This window comes from Ahaetulla prasina, chromosome 2, assembly GCF_028640845.1.
Source record: "Ahaetulla prasina isolate Xishuangbanna chromosome 2, ASM2864084v1, whole genome shotgun sequence".
Classification (NCBI taxonomy): domain Eukaryota; kingdom Metazoa; phylum Chordata; class Lepidosauria; order Squamata; family Colubridae; genus Ahaetulla; species Ahaetulla prasina.
This window is the reverse complement of record NC_080540.1, coordinates 234,410,153-234,422,994: the sequence shown is the minus strand read 5'-3', so window position 1 is coordinate 234,422,994 and position 12,842 is coordinate 234,410,153. Positions and strand designations below refer to the sequence as shown.

The 12,842-nt window shown below is 37.3% G+C and overlaps 1 protein-coding gene across 8 annotated transcripts in view; it reads right to left on the bottom strand.

Moving 5' to 3' along the window:
• LOC131190804 (transducin-like enhancer protein 4) overlaps positions 1-12,842 on the bottom strand; it is a 174,700-nt gene that overhangs the window by 23,830 nt on the left and 138,028 nt on the right. For all 8 annotated transcript variants that reach the window (XM_058168214.1, XM_058168215.1, XM_058168218.1 and 5 more), the window contains one exon: positions 969-1,088. In XM_058168214.1, coding sequence (XP_058024197.1) covers positions 969-1,088 — 120 coding nt within the window. The remainder of the gene's footprint in view (positions 1-968; positions 1,089-12,842) is intronic.

Sequence of the window (12,842 nt, the reverse complement as noted above, 5' to 3'; positions counted from 1 at the left end):
TAGTAGATCATTGCTTCTGGAATAATACAGACTAGGGGATGAATCAAAATTTGGATGAGCTTATAAAAAAGGAGCTTGGGAACACCAATCTCATCAGATTGCTTGTCAAGAATTTTTAAGCTGGCAATGAGTATTCCTCCCTTTCTAATTTAGCATGTTATGTTTCTGGAAGTTGCAACTGGATGTTGCAAATGCAGGATCTGAACAGATAACTGAGTAAAGAACAGGAATCAGTCAGTGCTTATATTATAACAAAGTATTTACTTGTTTGGCAGACGTAAACATGTTGGTATTGGTTTAAAACCTTAAACACTTTAAAACCTGATTATCTGAGAGATCACCTCTCCCACCGCAAACTTCTCTGAATGTTGATATCTGCAGAAAGACCCTTCTGGAGAGAAAAAAGCTTGTCTATCTGGTGTGTGGGAGAGGACATCCTACTGCATTACTCCTAGGTTATAGAACAATTTTCTTGAGAAATACATTTGGCATTTTTTAAAAAAATATAAAAATTAACCCCAACATTTAGAAGATCAGTAAATACACATTTATTTTAGTCTGTTAATTGTGGGTTACTTTTAATATCAGGTTTTTGTTATTTTTTAAAAATTAACTGCTTGCCTAAACAGAAAGGAAGAATATAAATTTAAGGTGTATAAAAGAAATGCAATAGCTTTAGGAAAGTTTGCATATTTGTCAAAGGGCGTACTGGGAGATGGTGCCGTTTCCATTTTGGCATATTTTTCAATATGGAAGGCATCTGTGTTGAGGAGGAAAGCCAAGCTTGTTATATTTTCTTTTTCCTGACCTAAGTTCAGCTGAGAAGGGTTTTTGGAGACAAAAGACAGGATCCCTTTGAGACTGTGCAGAACAGCCTAAAACTCTTTGGGATGAAATTGGTGCATCCTTACTGGCAGTATAAAAGAACAAATAATAGGGGAAAATATACTGTACATGGTTTCACTCACATAACGAGTTGCTATCTCTTTTTCTTCTGTCTTCTGTTTTTTACTTTCAGAAGAGTAATCTGTTGAGTTTCTGTGCTTCTCGGAGGCTCTAAAACTTGCTGATGGAGATACAGATGAGCTCTAAAATGAGAGGGAAAGAGAAGGAAAGATGACTGATGGCACAGTCTTCCAGTTTTGCTTATATCACACCCCGATGAGAGGACAAAAGCTATGCCAGCATGGACAGAGCCATCTATGCTTTTCTAAAATAAGCAGATATAAATGATCTCTCCATGAGAGCTGCTCCTGGATCAACACAGCAGCAACCAAAACGCTAGTCTACCACTTCAAAATCAGGTTGCAGTTACAAACAGAGTCATCTGACTTTTATTGAAAGGAATAGGCTGGGGTGCTTACATTACTTAAAAGGTAGACCTGCAACACAACATGGCAAAGTGGAACCATTTCTTGTAAATGGATCTCTGAAAGGAAACATTTCCCGATTATCTTTGCAATAAGATAGTAAGACCGGTTATTAGAGTATCCAGAGGATGCAATTCCTAATAGGTATTGTAGTTTTCTGATGTCAATGGAAAAAACTATGCTAGTTACTTTTTAAGTAGCCATTTTTCAGATTCTTACATGAAAGACAAAACTGGGGTATCTCGATCCATGTGCTGGTGCAGGTTTTTTTGTGTTTTGGTTTCAATACAAAATCTGAGAGTAAACAGTGTTCCCACTGTTAGTGCTACAATACATACACACACAACCCCCCCGCGCGCACCAAAACCCCACACTGTAATGCTTATAGACCCACAAACACACACAAGCACATACATAAACTATCCAGCAAACTATATCATAATAATACCATGCTAGCATTAGTAAATTTTCTGCAAGATACAGGACAAGTATCAATTCTAGACCAATTCTAGAATACAGCTCACCTGTTTGGAACCCTCACCACATCTCTGACATCAATACAATTGAACGTGTCCAGAAATATTTTACAAGAAGAGTTCTCCATTCCTCTGAAAACAATAGAATACCCTATCCCACCAGACTTGAAATCCTAGGCTTAGAAAACTTGGAACTCCGTCGCCTTCGACAAGACCTAAGCTTAACTCACAGAATCATCTATTGTAATGTCCTTCCGGTTAAAGACTACTTCAGCTTTAATTGCAATAATACTAGAGCAACTAATAGATTTAAACTTAATGTCAACCGCTTTAATCTAGATTGCAGAAAATATGACTTCTGTAACAGAATCATCAGTGCTTGGAACACTTTACCTGACTCTGTGGTCTCTTCCCATAATCCTAAAAGCTTTATCCAAAAGCTTTCTACTATTGACCTCACCCCATTCCTAAGAGGACCATAAGGGGCGTGCATAAGTGCACAAACGTGCCTACCGTTCCTGTCCTATTGTTTTTCTTTTCTTCTTTCTATATATATGCTTATACCTCCTTATATTTACCCATATATGTTTATATACTATATAATCTTTTGTATGATTCCTACATATATTGTTGTGACAAAATAAAATAAATAAATAAATAAATAAAGTATGAAGGAGATAAAGAAAGAATTGGAACTTTTATTTGTTAAAAAAGGACCACTTCTACTGTGACTTGGATTCCTGAAAAACAATTAATCAGAGATTCATTGGGTTGCAAAACGCCATTTCAGATCCTTCACTCAGTGGAATGGAAACAAAATTAAAGCATCCTAAAATTAAAAGGTAGATAGATGACTATCTACCTTTTCCATGACCTTCTAATGAAGGAGTCTCTAAACAAATTGGTTTCATGGTGAAACTGTTCCTTCTTCTAACTTAATTGCATTATTCTGCCCTCTGCACTTCATAAAACAGAGAACAGTACGTGATAGACATCCTCCAATGTAGAAATACAAAACAATCTGTTTAACTCTGCCAAAATTATCTTTATAATTGTTAGTGAACCTTTCTGAATAATTAAAAAGGACATAACTAACATGGATTGGTGGAAGAAAATGATGCAGTCAATATTTTTTGCAATTTTTTGTGTTCCAAGTCCTTGATTATATTTCCTTCATGTAAGAATACCATGCCTGTTCAAACTTTGCAACAAAGATATCAAAAACTAAACACTAACAATGTATTGTTTTGTTCAAAGAAGCATGAGATGCATACAGAAAGTGTGAATCTGAATACATATATATCCTATGATTCATGTTTTAGCATTAGTTGACAGAAGTGATTTCCAAGTGGTCTGGTCCTAGGCTGCACCAGTAATGTAATGTAAATAAAAACATAGATTGGACTATAAAAATTACATCAGAAACATACAATTTTGGCATACCTCTTAATAAGTATGATTTATGTATATTCCATTTTCCATTCCTAGATAATAGCTTTATTTCCCCCATCCTTGTTATCTCTTAATATTATATTGAGAGAGTTTGATTAAAGAAGGGATCAATAGAAAGATGTTTTAAGCTTCCTTTATCTATAAGAAGAAACATTTAGAAGCAGGGCCAGTTCCTTCTATTCCAGTGCTATTAAAATCTGTAGCTTTTTTACACATCTTTATGCAAATTGTCTTATGCATGTCTTAAAAATACCCTTGCTCCATTTATATTCATTGTACAAATGGAGAGAAGACAGATTATAATTTGAATTCAATTCACTATGACTCATCTCTCTCTTTCCCTTTGTAATTGGCTGCAATAAAGGAGAAAACTAATTACTGAATGACAATTAGAATGATGGTTTAAGAGCCAAGAGTAAACTACCACTCTGATTTCAACCCAAGTATTTATTTTCATAAATTTGAAATAACATAGATATATTTTTCTCAATCTAGTTAGCTTCACTGCTACAAAGACTGTTGCGATCTCTGATTGTGGTGCTTAATAAAATTATAATTTAGAACACCCTACTAGTGTGATAAAGTAGCTAATTATGATTAGCTGTTTAAAGGATGAGCTACACACTGCGCCGATCTATGCTGCTCAGTAGCTTAACAATTTGGAACATGTGTAGACAAATATGTATTTGCAAGGAGTGCTCTTGTTATGGTACCTGAAGCCTGACCTTGATATCAGAGTATAATAAGCAGAGAGAGGCAGTTCTGAGAAAACGAAAATCATTTTAAAATGAGCATATTAGCTTTCTGATGAGTTCAGAAAGCCAGCTGGGAGTGTCTAAGAGAAGATTGCATGCATTTGAATTTTGACAGAAGTCGTATGACAATGACATCATTACCATTTTTTTGTTGTTTTTTTGTTTATAAGAAATGGCACACAAATAGGTGTGGTTGTAGGAGAAGAGCAGTAGAGCTGGGGGGAGATTAGGTGGAGTAAAACGCATCACCAGTTTAGAGCAGGGATCTCCAATTGGCAACTTTAAGACTCGTGGACCAACTCCTAGAATTCCTCAGCCAGCCAGCCAGCCAAGTCTTAAAAGTTTCCAAGTTTAGAATCCTTGCATTGCCAGAAGAGATCCACGTCCAGCCCCCTTGAATTCCCTCTTAATCTAGCACCAGTTTAGTGCTGATGGTTAGTTGAGTAGATATTCGTGTATAGGCTTCAATAAATCATTTATGCTGCAATCTGCACAAATGGTTTTGATTCTTTGTGCCTGACAGCCACTTGATTTCTCTATGCAGTAGGTATGAAGTTATATCAAGAAACCTGCGTGACATCAATTACTGACAGGAAGGATAACCACACTAGTTCCGGAATCATGAATTCTACTTGTTAGGCTACAATTTAGTAACATAGTGAAAATTATGTTTCTAGATACACAGGAGCTGATTTTTAAATACAGGGCAAAGCAATGCTAAACCACTCCTATATTTTATCAAGATAACCATAGACGGTATGAAGTGACTGACAATATAAAGTTCATTTAGTGACTGTTCAAAGTTACAGTGGCACTGAAAAAGTGACTTATGACCGTTTTTCACACTTATGACCATTGCAGCATCTCCATGGTCACATCATCAAAATTTGGATGCTTGGAAAGTGACACAATTTATGATGGCTACAGTGTTCTGGGGTCATGTGATCCGCTTTTGTGACCTGCTAATAAAAAATGTCAATGGGGAAACCAAATCCACTTAACAACCATGTTACTAATTTAACTGCAGTGATTCACTTAATAACTGTTGCAAGAAAGGTCACAAAATGGAGCAAACTCACTTAACAAATGTCTCGCTTAGCAATAGAAATTTTGGGCTCAGTTGTGATTGTGAGTCAAGATGCTGGATTATAGTTTCCAAAGTCAGATGGAGTTCAATATGTTGCGGAAGAAGAATTAAGGATCTTTTGATGAAGCTTATGACAGGGTCAAATTAATCTCTTTGCAACATCTAGTTACTGATGTGCCATTTGAGAAATAAAAATCTGAAGCTGCAAAAACAGAAACAGAGCGGGAATGCTGAAAGGTAAGAAGCATGAATATGAGAAAGTTCAACACAGCAGAAGAAGAAACGATTTAATGAAATTTTAGGGATCAGCAAATTGAAATGGACTGGAACTGGACACTTTCAGTCAGAAGATCATTTTTGCCTAACAATTATCCAAGGTTTTCCTCGGACCACTAATAAAGAAGAAAAAGATGCTTTAAAGTTACTTAAATTCAATCTGAAATTGACAGAATATCTAAGCGGGATGTGCTGCTTGTGGTCAGAGACTGGAATTGCCAAAATTGGAAATAGTAAGAAGGAAAACGTTATTGGACAGTATACTTTTGGAAACAGATATGAATTGGGTGAACAGCACATCTGTTTCTGCCCATCTTATGATTTCTTCATTGTTAAGGCATTCTTCAGTCACCAAAATGGCACGCCCTAGACACAGCCATTATTTAGAATGAACTAAGGATGGTGTGATCCAGTCCAAATATGGCATGAAAACTTATTAAGTCTTAACTTTAAACCATCACTAGGGCCTCTGGTGGCTCAACGGACTAAGTCTGTCTGTTATTAACACAGCTGCTTGCAATTACTGCAAGTTCAAGTCCCACCAGGCCCAAGGTTGACTCAGCCCTCCATCCTTTATAAGGTAGGTAAAATGAGGACCCAGATTGTTGGGGGCAATTAAATTGACTTTGTATATAATATACAAATGAATGAAGACTATTGCTTAACACATTGTAAGCCGCCCTGAGTCTTCGGAGAAGGGCGGGATATAAATTCAAATAAAAACAAAAAACAAAAAACTATATTTCTGTGAAAAGTTAAGTGCAAGGGACAAAAAGGTTATAAGAAGGTAATATTATGAATACTACCTTGATTTCCTGAAAAAAAAGTGGGACAGAAAATTTTGATTATAAATGCATCTCTCTCTTTGTGTTTTATGAATTCCATGGAACAAGGTTCATATACTATATGGTAAACAGAAGTTTATTAACATGAACTTGGTGTGTGTGTGTGTGTGTGTGTGTGTGTGTGTGTGTGTGTGTGTGTATAATGTAGGTCTTGGCATTTTCGGGTCTTTTCCCGTGTAAGGTTGAGAGTATCTTGGTGACGTTTCGACGAGGTCTCACTCATCATCTTCAGGCTGGTGCTTTCGGCTTCGTGCTTCTGTGAGCAAAGCGTGGTCGGAGCTGCCGTCTCTCTATAAATACTGGTGGGGAGGTGGGGAGTGTTGCTGTGAGCGTGTTGGTTGGCTGTGTGGTTGCATCTTGATTGGTAGATGGAGTGGGTGTTTGCAGATTGGTCGGCTGCCTCGCAGCATCCTGTGTGGGTGTGATCCTGGTCTTTTGTTCCTGAGCTTTGGTGTTGTGACCTCTGAAGTTCTGTGATGTGATGTCTTGAGCAGATGACTGTGATGCAGCATCCCAGGCCCTGGTTTGGCTCCGCGTCCTAGGTCCTGTCATGTATTCCTGGTGTATGTCAGCCTGCTTGTGTGTGGATCGGAGGGAGGCGCAAACGACGGGGACTCGTTTGTTGACCAAGGCTGGTTTCCAGATGTCTGGTAGGCGGGAGGTGTCGCCCCGTTTGTTTGTATTGTGGAGGTGTTTCTCTATTTCAATGGCTTCCATAATTATTTTCTTGTTATAGTGTTCAGTTTTGGAGATTAATTTGGTTCCTTCAAAATCAATTTCATGTCCTGTGGTTTTAAGGTGCTGGAAAAGTCCCAGCCACGAAAATTGACCCCGGACCCAGGACAACACACAACGCCACCACTAATCATCCTTACCAGATTCAAACCCAAACCCATCCCACAGACGAAACCCAACTACCATCCAGAAGCCAGACCATGCTGACACCACTGGCTGCTGCGCCCCCCTCCGATCCCCACACAAAGCAGGCTGACACACACCAGGAACACATGACAGGACCTCGGACACGGAGCCAAACCAGGGCCCGGGATGCTGCATCACAGTCATCTGCTCAAGACATCACATCACAGAACTTCAGAGGTCACAACACCAAAGCTCAGGAACAAAAGACCAGGACCACACTCACACAGGATGCTACGAAACAACCGACCAATCTGCAAACACCCACTCCATTTACCAATCAGGATGCAACCACTCAGCCAGCCAACCTGCTCACAGCAACACTCCCCACCTCCCCACCAATATTTAGAGATGGCAAACGTATCACTTGTCTCCTCCTGTTTTTCCCCAACAACAATCCTGTAGGTGGGTGGAGCTGAGAGACAATAACTGGTCCTAAGTCACCCAGCTGGCTTTCATGACTACGTTGGGACTTGAACTTACAGTTTCCCAATTCTAGACAAGTGCCTTAAGCATTAGACCAAACTGACTCTCTCTATATGATTATTATAATTAGTGATGAGTCTAATCGAACCTATACAACTAAGTTCTTTTGCATTGCAGGTTTGATAACTTTGTTTTTCAAATTTACATGAAGAATAAAAGAGTTAATGTTATATACCCTGTGAAGTGATGTTTCATGCATCATGCTCAAATTTCTCCAAGATGCCCCAGCATAAAAACGTTAGAAAATATATCTGCCACTTCTTTATATAAATAAGCATTCAGCCTTTATATTAAATAGCTAAAATGATGGAAATAGAAAAACACTGCCTTACTTTTCAAGCAAGGTATCAGAATTTGCTCTTGGATTAAAAGCAACAGTGGAAGCTTCAGTTGTAAAAAATACAAAAACATTAAAATGTAAGGCTGGATGTAGACTGAACAACAGGACAGGAAATCCATTTCCTATTATTCAATCTACTGAGCCACTTCAGTCATCTGCTTGTCTTTTCCAATATTATAATTCTGAAAAAATATGGGAATAACATTTTTTTCCCCAAAATTGTAACTTAATATGAAACTGGCTGGTTTCAGATCTGGTTGATACAACAGGATGAACCTGAAGTAGCAAATTCTCGTTTTCTAAATATCATGTGAGTGAAAACTCAAATATTGAAAAACAAATAGACATCGTGTTCCAAACACAAGAAATTGTAGTAAAATACACAACTATAGAAAGTGTCATACTTTATTTTAGGACAAACATTTTGTCCTAAAAATGTTCCATATTGAAAAATTACTGATTTTTTATAGTGTGCTGGAATTTCTGCAAATATACATGTTTTCCAATTTAAAAATCATTTTTAAAATGAATTAGATTTTGATCATTGATATAGTAGGACTTGCACACCGTATTACTTGCTTTTACCTACATCATAATTTTTTACTTCATAGGCTAAATTTAAACACTTGAGAAGTTTCCACATTCCTTTAATTATTGCAGTATGATTAATTAAATGCCATGACAAGAACTGTTTTCTGTTGTTTGAAAACACAGAAATATCCTTGTATTGTTATTTTAAAATGCTTTCTATATGCTGCTAGTGGGAAACAAATTAATTACTAAAAGAATTGAATTAGCAAAGATCATGTAGTATGCTGCTAGCAGACCTGTGGTTTGAATACAAATCCCATTTCCCCCCCTATTTTTATATTTCACATTTCCTGAAAGAAGCACCCATATCATCTTCCTAATGTTGTTTTCATATCAAACGTGCAATTAACTCTAGCAAAGGCAATAGGACTTTTGCAATTAGGTCTGGCAAAGGCAATCGGACAAAACAATTGGTCTTGGGTCAATCTAACAGTCAAATTACTTCCTTCATCCTTTATGGAGATTTAATTTCTTATATGAATGTTCCATGCTCATTACCTGAAAATCTTAATCAAAGATTATGACACAACTTTTTAAAAGCATACATAAAATTACAGTGGGTTATTAGCTAATACTACAGATACCAATAGCTACATTTAGAGCCGTTTTTTTCTATCTAATTTGATAAGACTAAGCATTCTTTAGTGTGCTTTCTTTATCATCACAGTTGCAATAACTAGGTCAGGACTATTTAATGACTTACGGCCAGTGGTGGGATTCAAATAATTTAACAACCGGTTCTCTGCACTAATGATTTCTTCCAACAACCGGTTCATCAAACTGCTCAGAAAGTTAACAACTGGTTCTCCCGAAGTGGTGTGAACTGGCTGAATCCCACCACTGCTTACGGCTGTAAGCTGCCTAGAGTTAACTCAGCGAGATGTACATTAAAAAATAAATAAATGACATTTCCATCCACACGGTATCTCTATAGCCAATCCAGTCTCTAGCTAAGGCACTTGATTTCTATGATACCTTAAGCGTATTATTTATTTTATTTATTTATTTTGTCAAATACATATTCAATAATATATATAAGTATAAGCACGAACTGAACACATCATAAAATGAATACAATTAAAGGGAACATTAGGACAGGGACGGTAGGCACGCTGGTGCTCTTATGCACGTATTATAAGAGGAACTACTTCATTTAGAAATGTTTACGCTGACCCAGCATAGTGAGAGTGTAATACCACCAATCAGGGTGGATGTAAATGTGATCTACAGGATGGTACTAACCGGACCTATGAATGGAATTGGTACACTGTCTGTTAACATAATTTTAGATATCAGCACATTGATAGTAACAAGTCCCGTTATGACTGTGCTCATTTTTCCTGATCATTAACAAGGTGAAAGAACCTCTCTTAGAAAGTCATAAATATCTCATCAGCATGAGGGCAAGCATCGATGTCCTGTCTGCTTGCAATAATTAGTCCTTCAGATCACTTGAACAAGCCAAAAATTATTATTACCCTTCAACCCCCAATGTCTGCTGAAGATTACTTACATTAACATGCATGGCTCCAAGGGCAATGAAGGGAGGAAAGCAATACAGCTGAATAAAGAACAAACTAAGCAACTGGCTTTTGCCAAGCCATGCTGTTCAGCCATTTGATAAAGCATCAGGCAGTTGACCTCAGGTGGGCATAGAAGAAAAAGTAAGGCAATGAAATTAGTACTAGAAATAATGACTAAAGGCAGGCAGGGAGTCTTCCATGCAATAAGGCTGGGAACTCAAAACCTCTGCAAAGTGTAATCATTCCCTTGTGAAGCTTTAGAGCACTGGGACAATGATGTATTTAGAGTGCAATAATTAAAACAATAATTCCCAACAAAGTCAGGATTATGAGATAATTGACCATCCTGAGGTATTAAACAAACCCTAGTAAAAGCCAAGGATGCTCAGCTCAATGGTCAATTACACCATAATTATCTGAATGACATTATTGTGGTTGTAAACCCTGCTCAAAGTATAAAAGAAACTATAAAAAGTGATAAAGTATGCGCAGCAGGAAAATGACCTTCAAAGAAAGCTATGTGGCTGATTTTGCACTTCTGCGAAGGTTTTCCAGAACGAAATGCATTGCTGACGGATTCTGTTTAATTTATTTAATTTATTTATTTATTTTTATTTATTTATTTTATTTTGTCACAACAATATATGTAGGAATCATACAAAAGATTATATAGTATATAAACATATATGAGTAAATATAAGGAGGTATAAGCATATATATAGAAAGAAGAAAAGAAAAACAATAGGACAGGAACGGTAGGCACGTTTGTGCGCTTATGCACGCCCCTTATGGTCCTCTTAGGAATGGGGTGAGGTCAATAGTAGTCAATAGTTTTACTCTGAAGTAACGTCATGCAGAATAATTTGGCCTTTGGAGTGTAAATATATTTGAAGCCACTTGGGTATTGGTGTATATCCCTTCTCATTCATAAACAACTCACCTATGCCAGGATTCTTTTTCCTTGGCTTTCTCAGATAATTAGATTGATGCTAGTAATTCAAGGACATGATCATTACATTTTAATAGAAACTCTGGTTTTTAAGAGGTGGCATTTGATGTTTATATGGCATTTTGCCCACTAATTAACTTCATTAATTGCTGATTAAATGAAATTAATTAATTAATTACTTAACAGGGAACAAAAGTCCTATATAACAAGAATATGAATCTTCTCTTCAATAAAGTTGATGAGTTTTGGAAAAAAAAAGAGTAAGTTTTTTTTTCTTTTTTGTTTGCTTCTATTTAGAAAACCCACATAGGGCAAATTGCTAACAAAGTGGCACCAGCAACAGCATTGCATAATAATAGGATGGGGGTGGGAAGAAACCTCAGAAGGCCTCAAGAACTCAGGTGTGATAGCTGACATTTAGAGATTTGTACGGGAGATCTCCAAGGAATTGTAGGGCTTGGGCTAAACTGGAAAATAAATTAAAAAAAGAAAGAAAAATATTGCCAAGAAAACTAAATGAATCCATCCATGAAGTTACAAAGAGAGTTTGCTTTTTTAAAAAAAACCACATTTATTTAATAACTTTATCTTATGTCTTGATCACCTGTACAACGCATACAGATGGTTGAGTTTTCACAACTAAGTAAAGAATACAGCTTTATTATATAACACAATTCTAGCAGAATGGCATGTGGATCCTTTGTTTCCTCCTGAGGAGTGAAGGTACAGAAGACAGCTTAAAGCTGCAGCTAGGGTCACTGCCAGGATGAATGTTTAATGTTCTTAATCCTTTTACAGGCCAGTTTCCTCTACAATTGTGGACTTAAAAACAGGCAACGCCGCTGAGGTACAGTTACTCCAGTACTGAAAATGTGAAAGTCAATGGAGGGTGGAAAAGTAATCAACCATGCTTGAACTATCGCAGTGAAGGGAATCCAAGACCTCAGCAGCAAAGCTGGTGGGAAAGAGTAATTGGAACATCATCATGGGGTGGAAAGCTAATAGAAATAAAGCGATACAAGATAATAATAAAGATCTCTACAGAAGGAAACAAATAGGAAGAACTTCCCCTGTCCAAAACAACAACAACCCTTCTCTATTTGTTAGTGATAAAGAACTTGCTACATTAGGCCCACATAAAAGGCCAAAATGCCCAGGAATCACAGTCTTGACAGGCAGTTGGTTTGTTTTTAGTGACTGCCTTGTTTGGTGACTATTCACAGTTACGATGGTGATGAAAAAGTAACTTCACCATCACTTATCACCTTCACAGGTCTGTAAAGCAAAGAAAGGCAGATGTGGTTTTACTTAGTGACCATTTCGTTTAACGAAGGAGCTGCCAGTCCCAGTCATGGTAGCTAACCAAAGACTGTCTGTATCTGCATGTATCTGTGCATATGAAGAGCTTTGGCCCCGTTTCTTGCACATGATGAGCACCCTGGTCTCTTCCATGAAAAGAAAGTATTTTGCAACTATATAGTGCTTTCCTAATACACACTTCCTTTTCCTTTCTGGTTGCATGGATGGCAAAGTTCTGCACACATAAGTCTTTGCGCAAGTTTTAGAGGAGTTGGTGTGCAGTCAGCGTTGGTAAAAGCTAATAAATCTAGGCAACAGATACAAACACAATTTCAAAAAAGAGAAAAGGCCTGGGGGGGGGATCAAGATAGTGGTGGTATAAAGCTGATTCAAAGAAATAACATGTCTAGACACAAAGAAGGGCTCTGACAATCTCAAAAGTTACAGGATGTCATTGTTGCCTGAACATCATGAC